Here is a 22,445-nt window from a genome sequence, read left to right on the forward strand (position 1 = left end):
TCTGCCATGTTGTCTTTGGCGCCAAAGTTTGTACTTTCGGGGACCTGGAATCGAGCATTGTGTTTGGTTTATTCTTCCGCTTCCGCTTCCGACAATGCAGTTTCCACTAGACCGTAAGCGACGGAGTCATAAGCGGAATCGGAAGAAAATGGGAACGTTCTAATTCTTCCCACTCCGGTACTGTCGAGCTTATGAATCCGCTTACGACTCCGTTTTTCGATTTTCACTGGGTCATAAGCACTCTTACGACTCCGACTACGACTCCGTCGCTAATGAAAACCAGCCTTAATGATGATTGCGACGACGATAACGACGAAGACAGTGACGACGACGACGACGATGACGGTAAAGAGGACGATGATAATAGCGATGAAGGGGATTACGACGACAATGATGATGGTGACGATAGTATCTACTTAAAAAAAGGAAATCGCTTTCTTCGAGAAATGATTAGGGATTAGAACGCCTTTTCGATTGAGTCTCGTAAAACCATAGCCAAACTGATCACAATGGCGAATCAGGAGAAAGTCAAGAAAATTATAAGCAGACAAAGAGAACTAGGAGTTGACGCGTACACTGCCTGAGGCGTTGGGAAACACGAGTGACTAGTTTCAACTTGGAGTTAGTTTTAGCCAACAAGCTTGTGAACCAGATTACTCTCATTACTCAATTAAGGTCAATGAAGGTTTGCTCTGATTATTAGCCCCTTTTATTACTGATGAAGTCGAGATGAGCAAGGTGAACGCGACCGGCTTGTTCCCTTGTACAATTAACCTCAAATTTAAAATTTTCTGATTGAAGAAGTTCTAGGCGATTTGGTCTGAAATCCAACCTATGGCATTACAGGACAGTATGGATAGACATTAAAATTGTACGACACGAACATCAATCGCCGCACTTCATATCATCCATTTTGAAATCACACAGCTAAATAACCTAATTAAGGCGGGGATTTGGGTCTTAAATAGTGCGATATCAGAATACCTAAATCACATTTCTTGAGCCTTCTCAGGCTCCCTGAATATTGAATCTTTGAAAAAGAACATTAGGAAAAAAGACCTAGCGTCACTTCTAAACAACAACAATAGCTGCTGTGACCCGTGCAACTCTCAGAGACCATCTTTTATATACCTTCTGTTTTAATGTACGTTATTCATATAAATCATATATACATCCTTCATAATTTCTTATTTGTAAATGATTCTATTTTATCTTATCTATTAATTTACTCATTTCTTTCTCTTTTTTGTATCCCCAATTAGTTGTGAAAACTAAATACATCGACAACTTAATAAAGCTTTTACTTACTTTACTAAATCTGAAATGAGTTTGATTCTCTGAGAAAGAGATAAATGCAATTTAGAGCGTAAAAAGTACGATTCGTAAATATTTCGCACCGCTGAGAAGACATAAAAGGGAAAGAAGTATAAGTGGTTTCGAAATGAATGTAATAAATCAAAATTTAGGAGTGACTTTGCCAAAAGTTTTCACAGAAGTCAACCACTGACTTAATACTCTTTTTCAGGGAACTTTTTATTTTAACTCGCATCATTGGGAGGATTACGGGAAATACAACCTTCCCGGAGGAGAGACTGGGTTTGACGAACTGTAGGCAAAGCTACCCACCTACTGGAACACACCCTTCTCCAAGATCTGTCTCGGTATGAAGATTGGACAACAGCTCAAGTTCATTGTGATTGACAAGACGGCCGATTCTTTGTACTCATTGATCGCTGATGGGCAATACCGCCCAACCTCACTGGGTGATTGGTTCACAGACTTCTTTACAGCTCAAATGCAACAAGGAAGGCTTCAATGCTCGCTGTTTCCGAAACCAGTATTCCAAAGCTAGAATTGATATTATTGGCAACCACGTCAAACAGTGCACAGTGTCCCGGCCGGGACATAGTGTTGTGTTTTTAGGCAAAACACTTTTCTCTCACAGTGCCTCTCTTCACCCAGGTGTATAAATGGGTACTGGCAATTTAATGCTGGGGGTAACCCTGCGATGGACTAGCATCCTATCCAGGGGGGAGTAGAAATACTCCTAGTCGCTTCATGCTACAGAAACCGGAGTTAAGCACCGGCCTATTGGGCCACTAGGCTCGTAAACAGACTTTACTTACTTACTACATCAAACAGTGCTCATACTGCAATTCGCGGATCGGATTTGGTACAGCAGGATATCCTGATCTCGGTAATACGTGTGGTAACGGAACATCGTCGGAGTCAGATAATGGAGAGAAACGTATTAGGGACATTGGGTACATCTTGATTACCACCACAGATTTGGGCTGGAAAACTCTCAGACAATTCTTGCTGACCTCCATTCTTTGTTTAACAAAGCCAGCAAATCAGCGCTCAAACATTACTTTATTTAAAGAAATATTTTATCCACAATTAACAACTACATTTTTTTTAAGCCTTCTGAAAGTTTAACATGCACTACTCACAGGCTGGGGTTAGGGGGCTGCGGACCTTCCTTTCTCCTTTTGATAGTCAAATTTACCGAAGTAATCTTTAATAAGAATTGGTATCGATGCCACCACCGGCGATGGAATGTAGCTTGAATAAATAAGAACGGGAATTCAATAAAGTTAGAATTCCTCGCTCCAGCTACGTTACGTTTTCTGGATTCGAATTTACCAATGGCCATGGTTCTGGATTGATGTTTGAGTGATCAGCTCAGAATGAGTAGCCCACCTTGTCTTTACCTTGAACAAGGTGGGCAAGTTTCAAAAGAAACTATAGCGCTGCGGCGGTGGGGGTAACAAGGTTATTTGGTTTCATCAACTGAGTCGATGTAAATTGGCCACTGTAAAGGGTTTCAAAGCTGACGTTTCGAACGTTAGCCCTTCGTCAGAGCGAAAACAAAAAATTAAAAAAGAACAAAACAAAACGAAAGAAAGAAACAAAAAGAAACACTTTGAAAATTACCACTCAAAACACGGTTGGGCACAAAAGAAATGGGGGAGGGTGGGTAGGGGTGAGGCCTCCTCCTCCTCCTCCCCCCACCACAAATTTCCGTTCGATTGTTAAACTACTTGTCATTTTATTTACATCCCATTCATTTTATTCTCTGCCTTGATTTTTAATGAAGAAACAGAAAAATCTCTGAATGATAGCCACCAATTCTCTCGTTCACCTTGACTGCTAACCTAGCATTCGTTCACTTCTTCATCATTTGAATGTACTTCTTGTCGTGATGAATATTTGAGATAACCCACGTCAAAATACTGACATGCCATAACCACGAATTTAACTCCACTTGATGGTTTCCAAAACTTAATACATTTAAATTTTTATAAATTTCAATGTACCGAAGATCTACAAATGAGCTAAAATAAATATACGAAAATAGATTTCTCAATATTTCTCAATTGTTAATTTCCTATCTTTTGTCCGCAATTTTTACGAGTAAAAAATATCTCTACAAAATTTGCCTTTTTTGTCCTCTTTCCTATATTGATCCCAAAAGTTCTGGACATTCAAGCCAAACATGATACTTTGTCCAACGCTCAATTCCGGTTTAATGGGTGTTTCTTTGGCTATAAGGTCTAACGGTCTGGTCGTTTCAATTATTTTCCTTTGATTGGCCTTTTTTAAGGAGGGGGAGGGGGGGGGGTCATAACAACCAGTCAAAAACTCTCCCCACTCCTCATAGCATGGGTCACAACATCACCCACCAAATAGTTCAGTTGGACATTATCTGTTTGATTCTGCCCCGTGTTTTCGTTGTGCAGCCTTCTGTTTCTCGAACTGTGTCAAATACTTGCGACATATCTCCACCATTTTGCTTTGACCTGATTTTTCCGCCACGTCAGCGATTTCTCGAATGGCGTCCACACGAACACCTTTAACAGCGATCAGGTAAGCGGATTTCAGCTTACCGCACATGATGAATGCACTTATCTTAAGAAAAAAGAAAAAATGATAAATGGAGAAAAAAAAAAGCTTATGAGCACAAGTTATGTACAACCTTTCTCCCTTAGTTACTCTGGCCGAGTTAACTTTCTCATATTTCTATGAAAAATTCAACCAGCCGTTTTCAAGAAAATGGCGAACTCGTCTTAGCGGGCGAGAAAACTCGGTAGGGCGAGTTGTCTGGCCTCGGCAGGTAGGGTAATCCTTTTTTCATATAAATACTTCGCCTGCCCCAAACGAAACGGCTCAAATTGTTTCCATAACCTTTGTGTTTTGGGTCAGTGGAGACCATTTTGTCCAGTACATAACCTGCCTAGCCTTCAAACGAGACTGATGAGGGGACATCTGTTACAACTCACAACTCTATCTAAGCACTCCGCACAGTTGTCTCGTGGGGGAGGATTGTCTCGAGTACCCAGGTCCATATAAATAGGGCCTTGGAGATGAAACGACCTGCTGTTTTGACCTAATGGTTAGGGCACCCAACTCCAATTCAGCAGGACCAGGTTTGGAGTATTAACGCCGGGATTCATGTATCGTGTTTCCTTTTTAAATGATTTTAGTATGCATCTCCCATGGGCGTATGGTGATATAAAATTACAAAGAAAGAAAAAAAAATGCTTGGCGATAACATGCATGGACTATCTTTCCACCCATAATTCCTCCATTCGCTCTGACGATGGTGTAACGCTAAGTTAATTGTTATTCCTTTACGGTATGGTACCTTGTTGATTTCGCTCTTCAAATGTTTTATGAGTCCTTCTAGATACTTTGCCTGCGAAGAGAGATTACGATTCTACTTGAAAAGACGCTCAAACATTTACCAACAAACGTTAAAACAAACAAACACGATCAATAGACACATCTACGATAAAACAGAGCCCACCTGACTTTGGTCAGCCGCCACGATGCTGACACATGCCAGAATGATGTCATCGTGGCATTTGTCTGTTACTTGCCCAGTCTCTCCCGAGCAACGCAGAAGTTCCTCAATGAGTGGATACTTGTATTGTCGAGCCAACGAGCGGCCAGCGTCCACGTAAACGCGAGCCGCTGGAAGGTTATAATCCTGAGACGTAAGGCACACGGTAATCATGTCAACAGACTACAAAAAATCTCTCACAAGGAAATTATTCATTTAGGGTTGCATTAGTTTTGCTTTACTTAACGCTACGATTGGTCCAGAACTCGCGACATCATGTAAACTAATCAGATGTAAAAACGGAACAAATCTGAACGTTTTCACTCGCATTCTAAAGCGCTTTAGGTAGTTTGCTTGATTTTCCTTCGTTTGCGTAATTATTCTTTCACATAATTGTCTCTCTTTTAATTGACCGACATGATATCTATGGTCTTGGTTTTGCGACATTCAACCGAAATGTGCTCTTTTGATAGTAATCTTGTGCTTGTTTTAAAACGAAGTTGAGACGTGTGTCAGAATCCAAGATTCGCCAGACTTTCTACTGTTAACAACAACGACAGGATTCAGAAACAAACCTGAATTATTCGACTCGCCAAACTAAAACCGTTTTGAATTGTTGTTCCAGCAAGAAGAACCTAAAAGAGTATTAACAAAGTACGATGATAAAGAAATGTTATAAGAAACTGACGCTCTTGAAAGGTCATATCAATTCTTGTCTTAGATTTACAAATAAATCTTCTGACATTACACTAAATCTTAGTGAATTCTCTGAGTTAACTAGACCTACACGCGGAAACATCAGTGCGAGAAATAAAGGGGCAACTTTCTAAAGAAACTGTGTTGCTGCGTTAGAAACGGGGTGTTACGAGATAATTTTTTTTTTCAACGAAGTCCATGATAAAACTTGGCCATCGTGAAGAATTTCTAAAGCTGACGTCTCGAGCGTTAGCTCTTGATCAGAGCGAATAAAATCGAAACATAAGTTGATAAAAAACCCAAAAAACCACGTTTACCTGCACGACCATATCTCCTCTTATATGTCCATTTCCGAACAAGGTAGGTAGACGACTCCCTTCGCTTGCCCGAAGCAGACCTAGTCCCCCTCTGTCTACTGCACACTGGTGCATGAAGTTAGTGACCTCTATCTGTAGGTTGATTGTGTTCAAGTGACTGTTTAACTCAGACAATGACATGGCCAAGTGAGATGGTTCCTCTGTCAAACTCTTCACACTACCCGTGCTGCGCTGGCGTAAATACGCGAACACCGTGTTTACAGTTCCCTTAGGGGATTTTTTCTCGGCGATCACAGTTTCAATGTGCTGTTTGGCTTCCTCGAGGTAGTGCATCCGAGAGTACAAGTCCTCGTATGACGTCACGGGGCCTCCAGCTACGCCTTCATAAAATCGTATGCAAGTTTGCGCAGCGCGAAAGAAATCCTGGAAGTGAAAAATATGGATCTGTATTCGAACTATCATTGGCGGATTGTGAGAGAGGAGGATAAAGTGACAGGCCGAATTGGACACCCTGGAGTAAATGTTAACAAACACTGATACTGTTATGTTTTTTTTATACGCCAACTCATGCCTGGTTACAAATTAGCTCTCAGCCATAGAGCTGTTTTGAATGATTCATTAGTGTCAATTTGTAATCCAGCAATTCCGAATGGGGAATGTAGCGCAGTGCTTGATATACAGACGGCCTAAAAACCCTTTAATACTTATGGTTACATTGGGAAATTTTCTAAAGAAACTGTGGTGCTGCGTCGATGGTGGAGTTGATATTGTAGATTGACCACTGTAAAGGGTTTCTAAAGCAAGCGTATCGAGCTCTAGCCCTTCGTAAGAGGGACGGATGCTATTGTTTGCTTGTTTGTTTGATTGCTTGTTTCTTAGTCTTAACAGCTGCTGAGCGCGCGCGTATGTGCGTGTGTGTGTGTGCGTGCGTGTGTGTGTGTGCATGGGCGTGTGTGTGTGTGTGTGTGTGTGTGTGTGTGTGTGTGCTATTTCTCTGAGCACGCCACTCCAAGCCCAAAAGGCTCATAGATACAGCCTTAACATAGACGGGAAGAGATTTCAGTTAGGTCTCACACTCTCTACATACAAATACATTTTTTTCCTACAAGATTTCGCTTTTAAATGTTGTATGATCATGCAACTTACCCTCATAAACACCTGCACTTCATATAACAGATTGTGAAAACTTCTCCGAAGTAAAAATTTGCAAGCTGCGGTCAAATAAGGCATCCATGCTTGAAGTGTCGGATCTGTAATTTCCATCTGTTCTTTCAGCGGCGCAAATTTTCCTTTGATCACGAGACGCATAAACAAACTTTCTATAAATACCTCCACGGAACATTGCTGAGGAAAGAAGAAAAATAGGTTCTAAGTGTAATATCAACTGATTGTTCACGGCAGGTCGGTCAGTGGTACCAGCATTTAACTATGAGAGACCTCTGCGTTTTGGAAGCGTTTAACTTGGAACACACTAGACAAGAGAAAAAGACGTACTTTTCTCAACCTTCACTTATATCTTATCTACGCAAGAAACGTTTTCACACCTGGTCTAAGATGTATCTGCAAGCCAGCTTTAGATGCCCGTGTCTGACGTAAAACGCCACAAGGGATGATGGGCTACCATACTTGTGGAGATAATACAGGCACTCCTCGAACCGTTTGGGATCTAAGTACGAGTTTCCACTCTGGAAATTCTAAGAGCAATTAAAGAAGTAGAAAAATTAAGAACATATCAGCCATTATTCAAAAAATAATCGACAGTACTGTCATCATTTCTTGTCAACTAGTTGTTAAAGACTCCTAACAATTATAATTAGCTTGCTTCAAATCGCGTTTTGTCTCCTTTTTTAACAGGGACGTTCTGTTCTACGAAACGTGTTGCGTTGTAAAGTATTACCAGAAGGTAAGAATCATTAATAAAAATTATCTTACTCGACTGTGTTCTAAGAGTCCAAGTAACGGAGACATGAGATCGTCTGTGGACTGAAAATAAATGTCAATTTTGAGATTGATATAATAAACACTTACAAGAAAAAACAAAGGCATCAGGTATCAAGCGGAATTGATTTCAGAAACAATGCACTGCATATTAGCTTGTCTATGAACGTCAGATAAGTTTTACGGAGTTTTAAGCTATAACAAATTCAGTTTTATTTGCTCTGCCGTACTTAAACAAAGTTCAGATGAACTTTTCATGGCCGTTCTCCCTCTCACTTCCCCCATCATAGGGCCACCCCTGGATATTTCCCGTGGGGGGGGGGAAGGGTTAGACTTCAACAACCCCAATTAAATCCTACCTGTCTGTAGGCAAGTAATGGAGAAGACTGTAAGATGTCGATGATCTTTTCCAGATACTGCGAGTTATGCTGTTGTTGTTGTTTCCCTCCTTCTTCAGGCTAAAAAAAGGAGGAACATCTAAGGCAGAACCAGTGGTTAAGAGAGTAGCAAAAATTTTCTGGAAAGAGCGGACAGAAGCAAAACCTAAGCATAGGTGGGAAATGTAAAGTTTCTCGTCTCATTGATTAACTTTCGACTTCAAAGGGTGATAAGATTTTTTTAAACGATTGTTATTAATCCATTTGAATTAATTAAGTAGTCCCTAATTTATGGAATACAGACAGTTTCATGGCCATCAGCTGTTAGAAAAAGCATCAGAGTTTGGGAGGACAGTAACATCAATGTTTAAATCTATTAAGAAAAGCACTAAAATGACAAAACAAACAGCACATTAACGTTTATTCCCCTATCATAACTGCTCTGAACCTTAGTTTAAGAAATCAGTTTAAGAAAGGCTCTTCCACCTTCATACAGCGAGAAAATTTTTCTCGGGCCCCGGAGAAATCTCCGGCCTGGAGAAGAGCAAATCCTGCCGCACCCCACACCCCTGAAGGATCAAGGCCGCACTTTGTAGAAACTTCCATGGCTAGTGAGAGCCGCTCTGCTTCAATGAACCGGTCACGAAGACGCCTGTCAAAGGGAAGAAATTGTGAAGTCAACGTGAAGCTGTGTTAAATCCGCCTGGCAGACATATCTCGAGGATTTTCTTTACATTCCATAGTTAGAAATCATACCATCTTCTATTCCTTCGATGCCTTCACAGTTATTCAAGTACTCGTATTGCCTGGAGATTGTTTCCCATTTCAGTCCACGGTATTCGTCCAAAAGGTTCCATCCCCTTCCTAACCACATCACGATACCATCTACCGAGGGACGCTCCTTTGTTTCAATGTATAGGGGTTAGTGTATACCCTCTCTAATACCCATTCCCATAGCATTTGCAGAGTAAAGATGCACCTGATGCACTACCTCCTTTTTTCCTCAATCTCATCACTGGTTGCATTATGAATTTCTTCTCTACCTTCCTACAGGATTCGTACCCTTTTTCAGAAACAAATTTCAAGGAATTTTCCAGGACTTTTCCAGGCTCAGATTGATTTTCCCAGGACTCCAAATTTCACCTCTAATCCTTTCACTCACAAGATTTCAAAATCAATTCTCCCCCTTACGGTCTGTACACATTTCTTCTAACCTAAATTCTGAAAATGTTATTGCTGCATTTAAGTAAATTTCAGGACTATCCAGACCCTGTAGTCTTTTTCCAGGACTTTCCAGTCCTAGAAAATGTCAAAAGAAAAGGACCCTCCCCTCCCTATTTTCGCACCTTGCTGAATCATGACGCATGAGATCTCGCAGTGAAGGAATGTCACCACAGTTAGACTCCACTAAAAACTTCATCAAGTCCACATGACCAAGATACCTTTCGACAAAACGAGATCACAAAAATTGATTAAATGATTATATTTGTTGTGGTTCTTTGGAAGAGTTACGAATTCATTATGGAATGCCTCGCGAAAGACCCGGGAGCGAACTTGTTTTACTACAGGGGGCCAAACTGTTTTATTCCAGAGGGCGAGCTTGTTTTACTACAGACGGCGAATTCGTAAATGTGGAAAGGGACGAACTTGCAATGAGGCGAAGCCACTATAAACCTCTACTGTAAGGGGTCGAGGTCTGTCCCTTTCCCCGCACTTTCCATTATTTGTGCGGCTTACGCAGCTATAATTTTCTTAGAAGGAAGTTGAGTCCTGTAGCGAAGAGTAATAGCTTGCAATGAAAATGAGCGGTACTTGACAGGTTTTCAGATGAAACTCAAAATAAGTGCTTTTAACATTCACGTTACTTACACGGTACTTTAAATACACGTTACTTTAAATACACGTTACTTTAAACTCCCTTTTGTCGGCTATTATTCTAAAATAGCGAACCTCAAACTCCGACAACTCACTAAGCGCTTTTGTAAATCGGACCTAAATATCAAACTAGTTTTCACTTCTTTTAAAATTAAAAACATGTTCAGTGTTAAAGATCGTACTCCTGATGCTCTAAATCCATGGTAGTTTATAAATTTTCTTGTGCGGGATGTAATTCCCGTTATATTGGCGAAACTAGTCGCCACTTCTCTACTAGGAGCACACGGAAAGCGATAAAAACTCGCATATTTTTAAGCATTTCAACACATCTCCTTCTTGTAAGAACAAATACTCCCTTTCTTGCTTTAGTATTCTGGATTCTGCTAACAACTCAATTGATTTAAAACTCAAAAAAGAAGCTTTTTATATAAACAAGATCAAACCTGAACTTAACAAACAATTACAGCATTATAACACTTTCATAGCGTTTTAGTTCACACCTTTGATGTTTGGTGTCACGTTGTAATTAGTACCCACTTTTGTATTACATCATACTGTAAATATTTTATTCATCTACTTGTCTGTTACATAATTACTCACGTTCTGTTACTCATTGATTGAAGATGACATAAGCATGCCGAAACATGTCTCTCCAAAAAAGTTGTCTATTTCTTACAATATTCAAATATCAGCCCACAATTAAGTCACAAAACGCACACAGGCCGAAACGGATAATGACTTACGTATCACAAAGCTCCACGCCTTGCGTCTCTCCTGCCTTCATCATCTTGAGCTTGGCGTTAAACAACAGATAACGCATCATACTGGCAAATAAACGACATAAAATTAATAACAACCAAACGAAGACGACAGCGACAACAACCACAAAAAGCAACAACACCAACAAGAGTTATTAACCATGGTCTACGTCGCCTCAAGTTACCCCGTAGCTTCTCTAAGTCTAGTAACCCCAAATGTCTTATTACATCACAGCCATCTTTTTTTCAAAATCGTATGACGTGTAGTCTGGACGTAAATGTTTAATTGGTATTCACCGAAGTGGAGGTGACTAAGGGTGGACACCGTTAGCCACCAACACTGAGGCGAATAGTTGTCACAGTGTTTGCTAAAAAACAGTGAGATAATATAGCACAAAAAGATGATTTTAACTCATTTATTCTTACAACGATTACAATATTTTCGGAAGCAAATCCTGCGCGCATTTCTTGAAGATGAAAGCAAAGGATATTAGGAGTTTGAGTAGCCAATCAGAGCGCGCCTTCGACGCTATCCACTGTTTTAGCATATAATGACTATTATTAACCTGGGGCGGGGGATCCATATGGAAAAAGAAAAAACTGTCTCGAGACTGATGACACATTTTTTTCCCATACGGACCGACCATGACCGGTAAACAACTTATTCCATTTTTTTTTGCCGCTGGTTCGCTTTTTTCAACTTTGCCGCGAATGGTGCGGAAAATATTCCAGACCGTGGTCTGTATTGTAAAAAGATGGACCGGTTATGAGCGCGCCATAAGCCAATAAGAATCGACAATTTAAGAATCTGGCCCGCTGAAATACTTCAGACAAAAAAACAGTTGTGTGATCGTCAGACAATTAAGCGACGTCATCATCAGAATCACATGGGAAATTGTTGAAAAGTCGTTTGTTCTAGGTCTGGTTCGTGACAACTGATTGGTTGGTTTTTTTTTTCCATGCTACTGACAAGGCGACTCAAGAAATGTAGGTCAGCTGTGATTGGTCGTTTTAGTCAGTCGGTAAAGTTAGATAGTTTTCTGTCGTAAATCAGGTGTCGGCAGTTGTTGACACCAGCTATGGGGAATCTGTTATAAGTCCGTAGCCCAGCTTTCGGAATTGAGTCCTTGAAAAAACTCCGAGCTTTAGGTTAAATTTTCCAGAAGAACCCAGAAGTTTCTTCCACCACAACTACAGTCCGACCTCTATTAAGCGGCCACCCCCGGGACTTTGAAAAGTGGACGCTTAATAGAGGTTGGCCGCTTAATAGAGGTACAATTTAAATTAGATAGGAATGGCAGAAAACATGATTTTAATGACTCTATATTGCTTTTAAAAAGTGAACATATTTGAAGATAAATCCAAAATTCATTGTAACAAAGCATCAAGTGCATTTCCTGCCCATGCATAGTTCTAGCTCTAAAACAGAGGGCACGTAGGGCTTATGGCCCTACGACTTACAAAATTTCTCAAGAGGCCAACAAACAAAGGAAGAGCTGTTGTGAAAGGCAAACACATAAACAGAGGGGCCGGCTATGGTTTAGAAATTCCATGCGAGTACTGCTTCACAGGAGACGAGTTTTCAATTCAATGGTTAAAATCAAAACTTGAGGAGCAAGGAAATTTTGTAGATTTCCAGTACAGTAGTAGTAAAGTTTTCCTGTACAGATTTTGGTTGTAACAAAACAGTGGTTCAGCTCTATCTATTGTTAGCTATTGTTATGTTTGTATAGCGCCGGATGTGAAAAGTTTGCACGTGTATGTGGCTTGTGACTTGTTATGGTGGAGATTAAATTACAGTTCTTGTTTTCTTGTTGATATCAGTTATCACCTTATATCATCTGTCACCATTTCGCTTAGAAAGATAATTTGCTGGCCGCTTAATGGAGGTAAAAAACCATGTAAATAGTACACTTGCGACAGCAGAAAGGTGGCTGCGGCCGCTTAATAGAGGTGCCCATTGAAAAGAGGTAACAAATATAGCAGTTAACAGACAAATAAATCGGGACTTTACAAAGTGGCCGCACAATGGGTGGTGGCCGCTTAATAGGTGGCCGCTTAATAGAGGTCGGACTGTACTCGTCATTACTTGGTACCAGTCCCATTACCAGATCACGCGGCCACTGACCTTATGAGCAGGTAAGGGTCCAACTCCTCATTACTGATACCTGGAGCCACGGGGACCAACTTTTGAGAGAGCGAATTACATAGGTCCAGAATAAGCTTGCCACAGGCCTTAACGTCACTGTGAAGGTCCAATATCGACACACACAAGGAGGCACTTGGGGCCTAGATACAAAAAAAAAAAAAAAAAAAATCACCGTAAACGTCATCAGTTGCTGTAGTAAAATGTGACACCCTGTGCTGTCCGCTGCTACTCCTTACCTGTTCATAATAAAACTCGTCTCTCAAAGAAGAGTTGGTTTCCTCATCCAAACCTAGTTTCCAGTGACATCTTGCATTCATGTCCTCTGTCAGGTAGTCCAAGGAGGTAGTTTCTTCGAAATAACTCCTTGAAACACTGTCTGGACCACTATCCGCTGTGTTCTCTGCAATTCCTATGGAGAAAAGCGAACAAAATTTAAGCATTTTAACTAAACAGTGGATAAAAAACAAAGCAAACAACAACAACAACAACAACAAAACAGACAAGTGTCAACATTTCATAAATGTGGGACGACAGCTTCATTTCAACATTATTGCTTCTCTTCTCGCTTGAACTTCGTCTTATCCACTGGGATAACACGGCTCTCGAACAACCCGAAGTAACAATAAACCCTATTTTTACAGAGTATCGAAATCCGAGATTGCTTTATAACATAACCAAAGTAAAGCGCACACTCTGATTGGTCAATTCAGTGTCCACCATTTCCCCATAGGTATACGCTGCTGACGTGAGCAAATGCAAAGACTAGCTTTCCGCGCACTTGTTTTTTTCTGGTCACATAACATTCGTTAAATAAAAGAAAACTCTTTTGCTACAATGTATCAATGTTATGTTATAAAACAAATGGTAAACGCCACAGTGTACACTTTTGAGTAATGGATGCACTTGGGAGGTTTGCTAGGCACTCAACAAGCTAGAGTCGCTCTCGACTATCGCCTCGCGCGACTCCTACGCCTCTTTCGTGCTTAGCAACCTCCCTCGCGCATCCATCACTCAGTAGTGTACGCTGTGGTGTTTACCGTTTGTTCATGGGTTTTCCCTTACTTCGCTCCGTGATTGGTCCAGAAAACTCGCACCACTCTCTCAACAAATCAGATGAAGAATTAATTCCAATCACGACTTGATGACCCGCGTTTTCCCTAGCTTTCCGACACTTTAGGCAGTTTGCTTGTTATTACTTTGAATTCCTATAGGCTCTTCCGGGTCTTTTCCTTTACTTTGATTTGTTTTTACGACATTTCATCGAAAAGCGCCCTAATAATGATTCATTCTCACTAAATTACCCTTCTTTGCAAATTAATTATGTAAATTTTGTGTTTGATCGAAATAGCTCTCTCTAGCTGATCATTTGTTTACTTATTTGCTGGATAGTAAGTTAAAACTCGGCCGCAAGGAGGAGCTAAATGCTCATCAGTAAGAAAGTCGATGGATAAAGAACCTTAACCGTTACCTTGAGAAGCACGTGCCAATCCGAATGAAGCTGACTCTGAGCGAACTGATGTGCTGAGGTCTTCTTGAGAAGAACTGAAACCGAAGGGAAAAAACAAAACAAAACAAAAGAAAAGAAAAGACAGTGCAAAACTTGTTTAACTAATTGAAAACAGAGTGTATCCAGAATTTTGAATTGCAGACCATGCTTCATGGAGCCATCAAATACCGTAGGAAAAAGAAACACCTAGTTTTAATTGCAAGGCTGTGTAACACAACTAGACTTTTAACCAGTTAATTAGACCATTTTTTAGATGGCAGCTAGCTTCAACGGTTTCCGTTAGTCTTCTGACAAAAAGATATCCGAACGATCCATGGAACCGACCTTATTGGACAGAATTAGTGTCAACGTCACGTTAAAAACTGTGTTATCGAACCCTTAAAAGCTTTTTGTGGCTTCATGTAATAAGAACCAAATTTACCCAGGGTGAAATGATTTTGCGTTTTGTTTTTGGGTTTTGCAAGGAAATGATTTTGCGTTTTGTTTCTACAATTCACCCACCTGCTGGTGAAGAAGTATTCATGACAAACACTGCACACTCGCACAGAATTCTTCCCGTATCCATCAACAACGTGACTGTGTTGGGAACACGACCCGCATACGACGCGACCACAGCGTCGGCAGTGATGACGGCGATTGAACTTCGAAGAGATAAAAAAAAAACAAAACTTAAACAAGAAAAAAAGTATCCGAACCAAACAGACGTCCCTCAAACTTCACAGGAGCCCACTGATGTTTAAATTTCCATTGCAATTCCATAGCTCTGAAATATCTTTCTACAAACAGATCAAAATAGAATTGGAAACATCTTCGCCCCAAACAACGGATGAAATGTTTTTCGCATTCATTATCGCTTTGGCATCATTTTCAATGTTTCATTCGTACGAATCACCTGGATCAATTGACAAACAGGCCTTGGCCATGCCCCATTCTCGTTCCCAGAGCCACTCGTTTTCACCTACCGTTACGCTCGTTTCTTCGACCACGTGAGCGAAACAAAAGAGGACTCTGGGAACGAGAAGAATGCAGTTGACGGACTTTACCCAGCTCACACGGACCATTCATAAGGTCCGTGCAATCTACCCGATTTACACAGGTAGACTATGCGCATCTACCTTGCATTCTAATTAACATGAAAAGCACCACATGTTAGATGGAATTCACAGACTGTACTCAGCTATTTTTAAAAGAACCGTTTGTAAGATTTACAAACATATGCACGATCCGCGCGAAAAGATAAACAGTTTTTGCTTCGCAATCTGATGAAGATGAAAACATTTCTAAGTGCCACTAACACGATCCGACTCACAGACTGTACTCTGGTCTATGCAGATCGACTGTAGAAACATACGATCCATGAGATCGTCCTGACCTACACATCGCTTACGCGAACCAGTGCAATGAGGGAATACTGGACACTTTTCCGTCCTCCAAGGAGCCAAAATATAATGGAGGCAGAAGCAAAAGCGCGGATTGATAACAAAAGACTTTTAAAAATCGCACTAAGTCTGTGCGAGGTGCACAGAAATGCGAGAGTTTAAAGTTTCTTTTCATCTACCTTTTCTGGTGATAGCATAGAACACCACATCCTATTTTACGATATAAAGCCTAGATATTTGACTTACCATGCTAAACCTCTCTTGGCAAATGACACATAGTGATACTTCCTGATCTGGCATCCAGTCTTCCATCTTTGGTGGAACAACAGGCGGAATATACCGCTGCTGACCACCGAAAACTGCAGTTCTCCGCGTTCCCAGACTTCCAGTGGTACGTGGAGAAGCTGTTTGCTTCTGAAGGGTGACCGATCGTGGTTCGTGAGAAATCTTTCTTCTGGGGACGGTTTGTACTTTCCTTTCTGCGTTCCCAACTGGGGTATCCCGGGTCCCAAATATTGAGGTAACAGGGGCGTAGCGACCAGACTCCAGGAAGCCTACAGAGGTGGTTGGCGAGGACGAGGGAGCCTGGATTAGACTCTGCATAATACTGCTGCACATTTCTGTTAAGAAAAGAAACAACTCTCGACGCGATTCCCAATTAAGTAAATAAATAAACGAAAATAAACATGGTGTTGCATCGGTTTTACTTTAATTCAACTAATGATTGTTTTAGAAAATTTTCGTCAAACAATCAGGAGGTCAATGGGTTTTTCTCACCCCTCACATTGTTTGCTTGATTTTACAAAGAGTTTTCACTAGGTGTTTTTTACATTTCCCTTTGTTCTCCTCGAGCTTGGTGAGTTTTTCGGTTTCACGAAACTCTGTCGAAATCCGGTCCAAATTTTGTGATACCGCGAATAAGAAAGTTGCCATCTCAAGCCATACACTTTTAGTAATGGTCTGGTGGTTGACAAAAAATGTAATGGCTGCAAAAGGAGTCTTGAAACTGCTTACTTTCACACGATCCCTTGCGACATACCAGGTTTGAAGATATTTAGGCTTTTCTGATTATTTCTCACCCTTAATCTGACTTTCCTCCGTCTGTACAACTTGAAATTCCAGTGCCTTGGCAGAGTAAGTGGTTAATAGTTCGTCAAAGGCCTTCACTGTGCATCCGTGATCACCAAGGCTTTCAACGTCCTCCATGCAACTTAGGTCGACCTGTGGTGGATACAAAAAAAAAAATTCATAATTAGCAAATAATAATGCCAACGAAGTGAGTAAAAAATAGTAGACATAAAGGAAATAATAATAAAAATGCTAAAATTAGGAATGCCCATACATCGTTAAGACCTCACTTAAGGCAGCACATTGTTGAAAGAACATCTTTAAACAGGCATACATGACATTTTCACAGAAAGGTGAAGTACTGTGCTCCCTCAATATTCTGTTAGGAAAATGGAAGCGGTCTGGTCCTGTCAAAAATTACGCTGGATAAATTTGAATGAGCGATTTTAACTCCATGTTTAAACCTCCTTTTTAAACTCATAAGGCTAAGCTTACGTGCCTAGTATCATTCATTAGTTAGCCCAATGGATAGTGCACTGGACTGTTGTGCGGGAGGTCGAGGGTTCGAGCCCCGGCAGGACCAACACTCAAGGTCTTAAAATAATTGAGAAGAATTTGCTACCTTTCAAAACATCAAGAAATGGTTAGATGTTCTAGTCTTCTTGGATAGGGATGAATAAATGGAGGTCCAGTCTCCTACTGGGTTGGGGTAGGAGACGTTAATTTCCCACACACGAGATTACTGTGCGATGGATGTCCCCTGGGGTGGGATGGTGGGTTTGTTGTGAAGGCCGTAAGTTAGATAACTCATTGGTTTAAATACGTCACCTTCGTTAACTAAAGAATATTGTATTGTATTGTATTGTATTTAGACCTTCATTACGCGCATGCTCGAAGAGGCGATCAACCGTTTCTGGGATTGTTGGGTTTTCAAATTCAGCCGACTTGGTGTGACTAGACTGTGACATTTGATCCGGCTCCAGTGTATACGGAAAAAAGTTTTCTGTGCTTTAAAGGAGCACTCTGATGAAACCGCCCTATAATTTGAAAACCCGAAAAATTCAGTTATTTCATTATAATATGAATTTTTAGTGATTAATAAAGCCTTTTCAATAATAGTTTTAGTTGAAAGTCAATTCTAGGGCGAGAAATTACGACTTGAAAACCGTTCTGCCATTAAATTTCGTAATAACGGCCAACTTATCTTCGGTCAGCGGTCACTCCCATTGTGACGTAGATTACTTAACACACTTTTATATTTATACGGAAACCTCGAGAAATTTAGTGAAATAATCTTAGTCTTAGTGTTATAAAAAGCAATATATATGATCAAAATACTGGTTTTGAAAATTAGCCACGATCACGGCGCGTCAAATGAGTAATCTACGTCACGGTCCCTCCCATTGTGACGTAGATTACTCAACACACTTTTATATTCATACAGAAACCTCGTGAAATTTAGCGAAATAGTCTTAGTCCTAGTGTTATAAAAAGTAATATAGACGATCAAAATACTGTTTTTGAAAATTAGCCACGAGCACGGCGCGTCAAATGAGTAGTCTCCAAACTCGCGCCAGTCTTCTCGAGCCTGCGAAGTGATTACGAAAATTAATGGCGGAACGGTTTTCAAATCGTAATTTCTCGCCCTAGAATTGACTTTCAACTAAAATTATTATTGTAAAGGCTTTATTAATCACTAAAAATTCATATTATAATGAAATAACTAAATTTTTCGGGTCTTCAAATTATAGGGCGGTTTCATCAGAGTGCTCCTTTAAGAGTGAAAATTTATCTTGGGTGGACGGGGATTTAAATCGTGTACCACCCAAATCTACACACTGAAGAGTCTTAAGGAATTTTATGGAGTGGCCTTGGTATAAAGCAATAATTTTACCTGAATTCTTTTAAACACCTTGGCTGCCCATTCTACCTTCATGTTCATCAGCAGCTGCTCAAGCAACAGCGGCGGCCTGGAAACCAGGTGTTCATAATGCGGCCGAGCAGAGTCTGGTAAGCACAGTAGGGCCTTGGCTCCCATCTTTGTGCAAAGCAACTTCTCTACGCGGACTGGAGAAAGGAGAGAGGGGATATTGGTGAGCATGAACTGTATTATAAACAGCGTTTGGCTGACGTGTAGGTTTTGCGCCAGGAGTGACTCGCAGATATCTTGCGACATTTCTGGATCCTGCAGACCTTCGAGGATCTTATACGCCTTCATCTGTTCCTCTGGATTGTTGCCAAGGAGAAATTTCAGGTGACTTTCAGTGATGACCTGTAACAAAACAGGCACAGTACATTAACAGTTAATTATCACAACGGCTGATCCGGGTAAAGAATAACATCACGAAGAGACAATAAGAAGACGCGATTAGTTTTAGTTTTACATCTGACTGGTTGACGGAATGGCGTCAGTTTTCTGGACCAATAACAGAACAAAGTAAAGCAAAACCAAAACAGTCTTGGTTTATTATCGACACTAAACTAAAAATTCCTTGATAGCTGCTTAATCAAATGACGGTGTAAATGCCCTACGTAGTATTTTTGCATTCACTGTTGTTGTGTTGGAGACGATGCAGTCTATAGAATGCTCCCATAGCTTGGACAACCATAATTGTTTTACTTGCCTTGTGAAAATTAGGCGGCAGATTGTGCAGTTGAGCCCATTCCGATGCGAGATCAAACTGTTGAGCAGACAACAAAAACTCCATAACAAGGGAGGGATTTTCCTCAGACAGGGACGCTACGCCTTGCCAACATTTCAGACTAGCTGAAGGCGATGCCCTCTCTTCTGCAGGCGCCTGTAACTTGAACGGCTTTACACACAAAGAAATCTGAAAAAGTCATGCATTTGTTGATTAACAGTTTTTTTAGATAGCACGAGAAAAAAAGCAGAGAGGAGGCCAGGAAGAAGAGGTGCAATTATTGAAAGCGAGATAGACAGGTACACAAACCGATAGACTGACAACTAGGCAAATAGATACCAGGCGGAGGGAGAAACAAACCGGTAGGACTGGCACAAACAGAAGTTATTCAGACGGATACTAAGATGGTAACATATGCAAAACGACAGAGATAAAATGCAGATGGTTCGGCAGAAACACATACAGTCTGTGAAAACAAGAAACGGCAAAACCAACACACAGCCGAAGCCGCAAAAGGGCAGACAAAGAGACAAACAGGCGCAAAACGGACGGATAGAAAGACAGATCGTCAGCGAATAGAGGCAAAAGAGAACTCTCTACACGAACGTAAACAGATAGAAGGCAGAAATGTTTGAATGTATAAACAAACCGGAACAAAACCAAATAGGAGATTCTGACGTTTACCCTTTGATGTAATGATATCTCTTTCCTTTTCCTCTCCAAGTCTTTTCTTCGGGCAGCGTTGTCGACCGAACGAGACAGACACAAATCGATTAAGTCAATGCAGGTATCAGCTTTCCATTCTTTAATTTTCCTAAGAACGAGGCGTGTTAGTTCATCATGATCTTTCAATCGAGTTAATAGGATCCAAAGTTTCTTATGGAAAACATGACCAAATTTTAAATCTGGAATCTCAAGTTGATTGCAAATTATTTCAAGTTTCTTCCGGAGGTTGGATCTTGTTCCTCCTTTACTTAGAACGGCCGAACTCAACAAGAAATCAATCGAAGGGCCTGCTACTCCATCACCACGAAGATCAGATGAACAGATTAACTCCAAGAGTTCTTCAAAGTAGCCTTTGCGCAAAAAAAAATCGCTCGCTTTGAGGATAGCATTCTGGAGTGCGCGACTCCCTTCGGAAGCCAAAGCTACCGAGAAAAGAGAGATCTCCGGAGGTCGCTTTCCATCTTGTAAAGTTTGAAGGTTTAAATCTAACTTGATGAAGTCATCGCTGCCAAAGCTTCCACCCTGTTCGTCGGAATCCGCAGGGGAAAGAGTCAACATGTCTGCTATTGTGTACAACTTGGAGGCAATGTATCGTTGAAGACACGGAAATTTCGCAGTTTTCTCCAAAGCAACTCGGAAAGGAAACTCGGCTGTTTCATTTGCAGAATCCAAAGTTTCCTTTGAAAACTGGGGGCGGTCTTCCGTTAAAATATTCAGTTTTGCAGGAGAGGAACACACCAAACTCGTTAACGCTGCTGCCAGTGGCGATTTTTCCTCTAAATATTCAAGCGCTGTCTCGTTCAAGCTGAACAATCCTCTTTTCCCGACACCTCTTGTTTTAGCAAGGACAGACAACTCCATGCTCAGAAGGAGATTTTCTGGCAAAGAATTGGACCGCTGCAAGCTTGATACCGAAGAAGAACGCTCGCGCAGCATTGAATCAAACCTGTAGCCAAAATTCCAGCAAAATGGCGTAAAAGTGATTTCAGTGACGTTCGGGAGCATTTGTTGAAGAACTGCAGCAGTATCTGGAAAAAGATACGGCTCCATCTGTAGCAAGAGAGTAACATCGGGTGCTGCACCTGAGGCACTACTAAAATCATCCACGGCTTTTATTTCAAAGTCCTTTCTGTACCAATGAAGAATTTCTGGCAGTGTTATTTGTCCAGTTTGTTGGTTCAAAGATACGCGGGAATTAATATACGAAACAACAGCGGTAGAGAGCTGGGCATCTAGTTCATCCACATCGAAAATCTGCGTGTAAACAGATACCGGCATTAGGAACAGAACACAACAAGTAAAAACCATCCAATTAAGCGGTTTTTCTCATAGACACCTTAAACAAAAGCAATTCAAGATAACTTTACTTTTCAAACTTGAACTATGAATTTCCCATTAACGAACTTGCGAGCGACAAAATTCAAACGGTAAAACCCAAAATTAGGTAATTATTTTTAAAAGGGCGAGAAATGTCGATAAAAGAGACTTTTAGAATATCTGAAACTAAATCAACAACGCTGAGAGAAAGTCCCCCTTCGCAACTATTTGCCGCGGAGGAAAACTAAAAGTACATTAGAGCTTTTACCTGTAACTGTGGAGAAGAGATACAGCCGTCACAGATGGCGAAAACGACTCGCCTTTCAGGAGTAGTCAATTTGTACTTCTTTGCGTCATCTGTGAATCGTTCTGAGGGATGCAAAAACAAAATGTAATTAGGCAGTAACCAACCTGGAAATGGTGTTCTAGAGGTTTTTTCCTCTCGAGGCAGTCTGTTAGGAAAATTCTAACCTTTAACCGAACTGTTTTTGCCTTCAACAGAAGGAAAAAACCATCGCTGCTTCTCAAACTGTCTACTATTTCCTCATTTTATTATGGTGTTGCGATAATTTCCTTGCGTGACCCCGTTTAAGTTCGTAATTTGCGCAAACGTTTTCGAGTTTTTCCTTCAGATATACACTCCAGGAAAGAACTGTCCTTTCCCTACCTGGAAAACACATGATAACACCTTCTCCAAATGTGCTTGGCGGTACCAGTCCTTTGTGCAAAATAACGAACTGCAGATCAAAAGCACTGAGAATAGAAACGTAGTCAACATGATGAGCAATTAATTGCACCATTATCACCTCCTCCACTCTGCACACTAAGGGACGAATTTTCTATTTACATG

At 40.8% G+C, this 22,445-nt stretch overlaps 2 protein-coding genes across 3 annotated transcripts in view; one reads left to right on the forward strand and one right to left on the reverse strand.

The window, feature by feature from the left end:
* The window catches only part of LOC148728675 (putative skeletal organic matrix protein 5), a 19,496-nt gene extending 17,220 nt beyond the window's left edge, over nucleotides 1-2,276 (forward strand). The window contains exon 5 of the mRNA XM_088763586.1: nucleotides 1,526-2,276. Coding sequence (XP_088619712.1) covers nucleotides 1,526-1,612 — 87 coding nt within the window. The 3' untranslated portion in view covers nucleotides 1,613-2,276. The remainder of the gene's footprint in view (nucleotides 1-1,525) is intronic.
* Nucleotides 2,277-3,032: 756 nt separating this feature from the next.
* The window catches only part of LOC111327465 (zinc finger FYVE domain-containing protein 26), a 37,424-nt gene continuing 18,011 nt past the window's right edge, over nucleotides 3,033-22,445 (reverse strand). For both annotated transcript variants that reach the window (XM_022931664.2, XM_022931663.2), the window contains 23 exons: nucleotides 22,263-22,348; nucleotides 21,864-21,964; nucleotides 20,237-21,532; nucleotides 19,535-19,741; nucleotides 18,805-19,182; nucleotides 16,922-17,063; nucleotides 16,089-16,462; nucleotides 14,965-15,104; nucleotides 14,425-14,498; nucleotides 13,193-13,365; nucleotides 12,936-13,096; nucleotides 10,793-10,873; nucleotides 9,521-9,616; nucleotides 8,661-8,826; nucleotides 8,157-8,255; nucleotides 7,792-7,842; nucleotides 7,404-7,553; nucleotides 7,006-7,203; nucleotides 5,860-6,282; nucleotides 5,422-5,481; nucleotides 4,811-4,993; nucleotides 4,649-4,699; nucleotides 3,033-3,912 (listed from right to left, as the gene is read on the reverse strand). In XM_022931664.2, the coding sequence (XP_022787399.2) occupies nucleotides 3,706-3,912; nucleotides 4,649-4,699; nucleotides 4,811-4,993; nucleotides 5,422-5,481; nucleotides 5,860-6,282; nucleotides 7,006-7,203; nucleotides 7,404-7,553; nucleotides 7,792-7,842; nucleotides 8,157-8,255; nucleotides 8,661-8,826; nucleotides 9,521-9,616; nucleotides 10,793-10,873; nucleotides 12,936-13,096; nucleotides 13,193-13,365; nucleotides 14,425-14,498; nucleotides 14,965-15,104; nucleotides 16,089-16,462; nucleotides 16,922-17,063; nucleotides 18,805-19,182; nucleotides 19,535-19,741; nucleotides 20,237-21,532; nucleotides 21,864-21,964; nucleotides 22,263-22,348 (4,897 nt within the window). In that variant the 3' untranslated portion in view covers nucleotides 3,033-3,705. The remainder of the gene's footprint in view (nucleotides 3,913-4,648; nucleotides 4,700-4,810; nucleotides 4,994-5,421; nucleotides 5,482-5,859; nucleotides 6,283-7,005; nucleotides 7,204-7,403; nucleotides 7,554-7,791; nucleotides 7,843-8,156; nucleotides 8,256-8,660; nucleotides 8,827-9,520; nucleotides 9,617-10,792; nucleotides 10,874-12,935; nucleotides 13,097-13,192; nucleotides 13,366-14,424; nucleotides 14,499-14,964; nucleotides 15,105-16,088; nucleotides 16,463-16,921; nucleotides 17,064-18,804; nucleotides 19,183-19,534; nucleotides 19,742-20,236; nucleotides 21,533-21,863; nucleotides 21,965-22,262; nucleotides 22,349-22,445) is intronic.

Source organism: Stylophora pistillata, chromosome 6, assembly GCF_964205215.1.
Source record: "Stylophora pistillata chromosome 6, jaStyPist1.2, whole genome shotgun sequence".
Lineage (NCBI taxonomy): Eukaryota > Metazoa > Cnidaria > Anthozoa > Scleractinia > Pocilloporidae > Stylophora > Stylophora pistillata.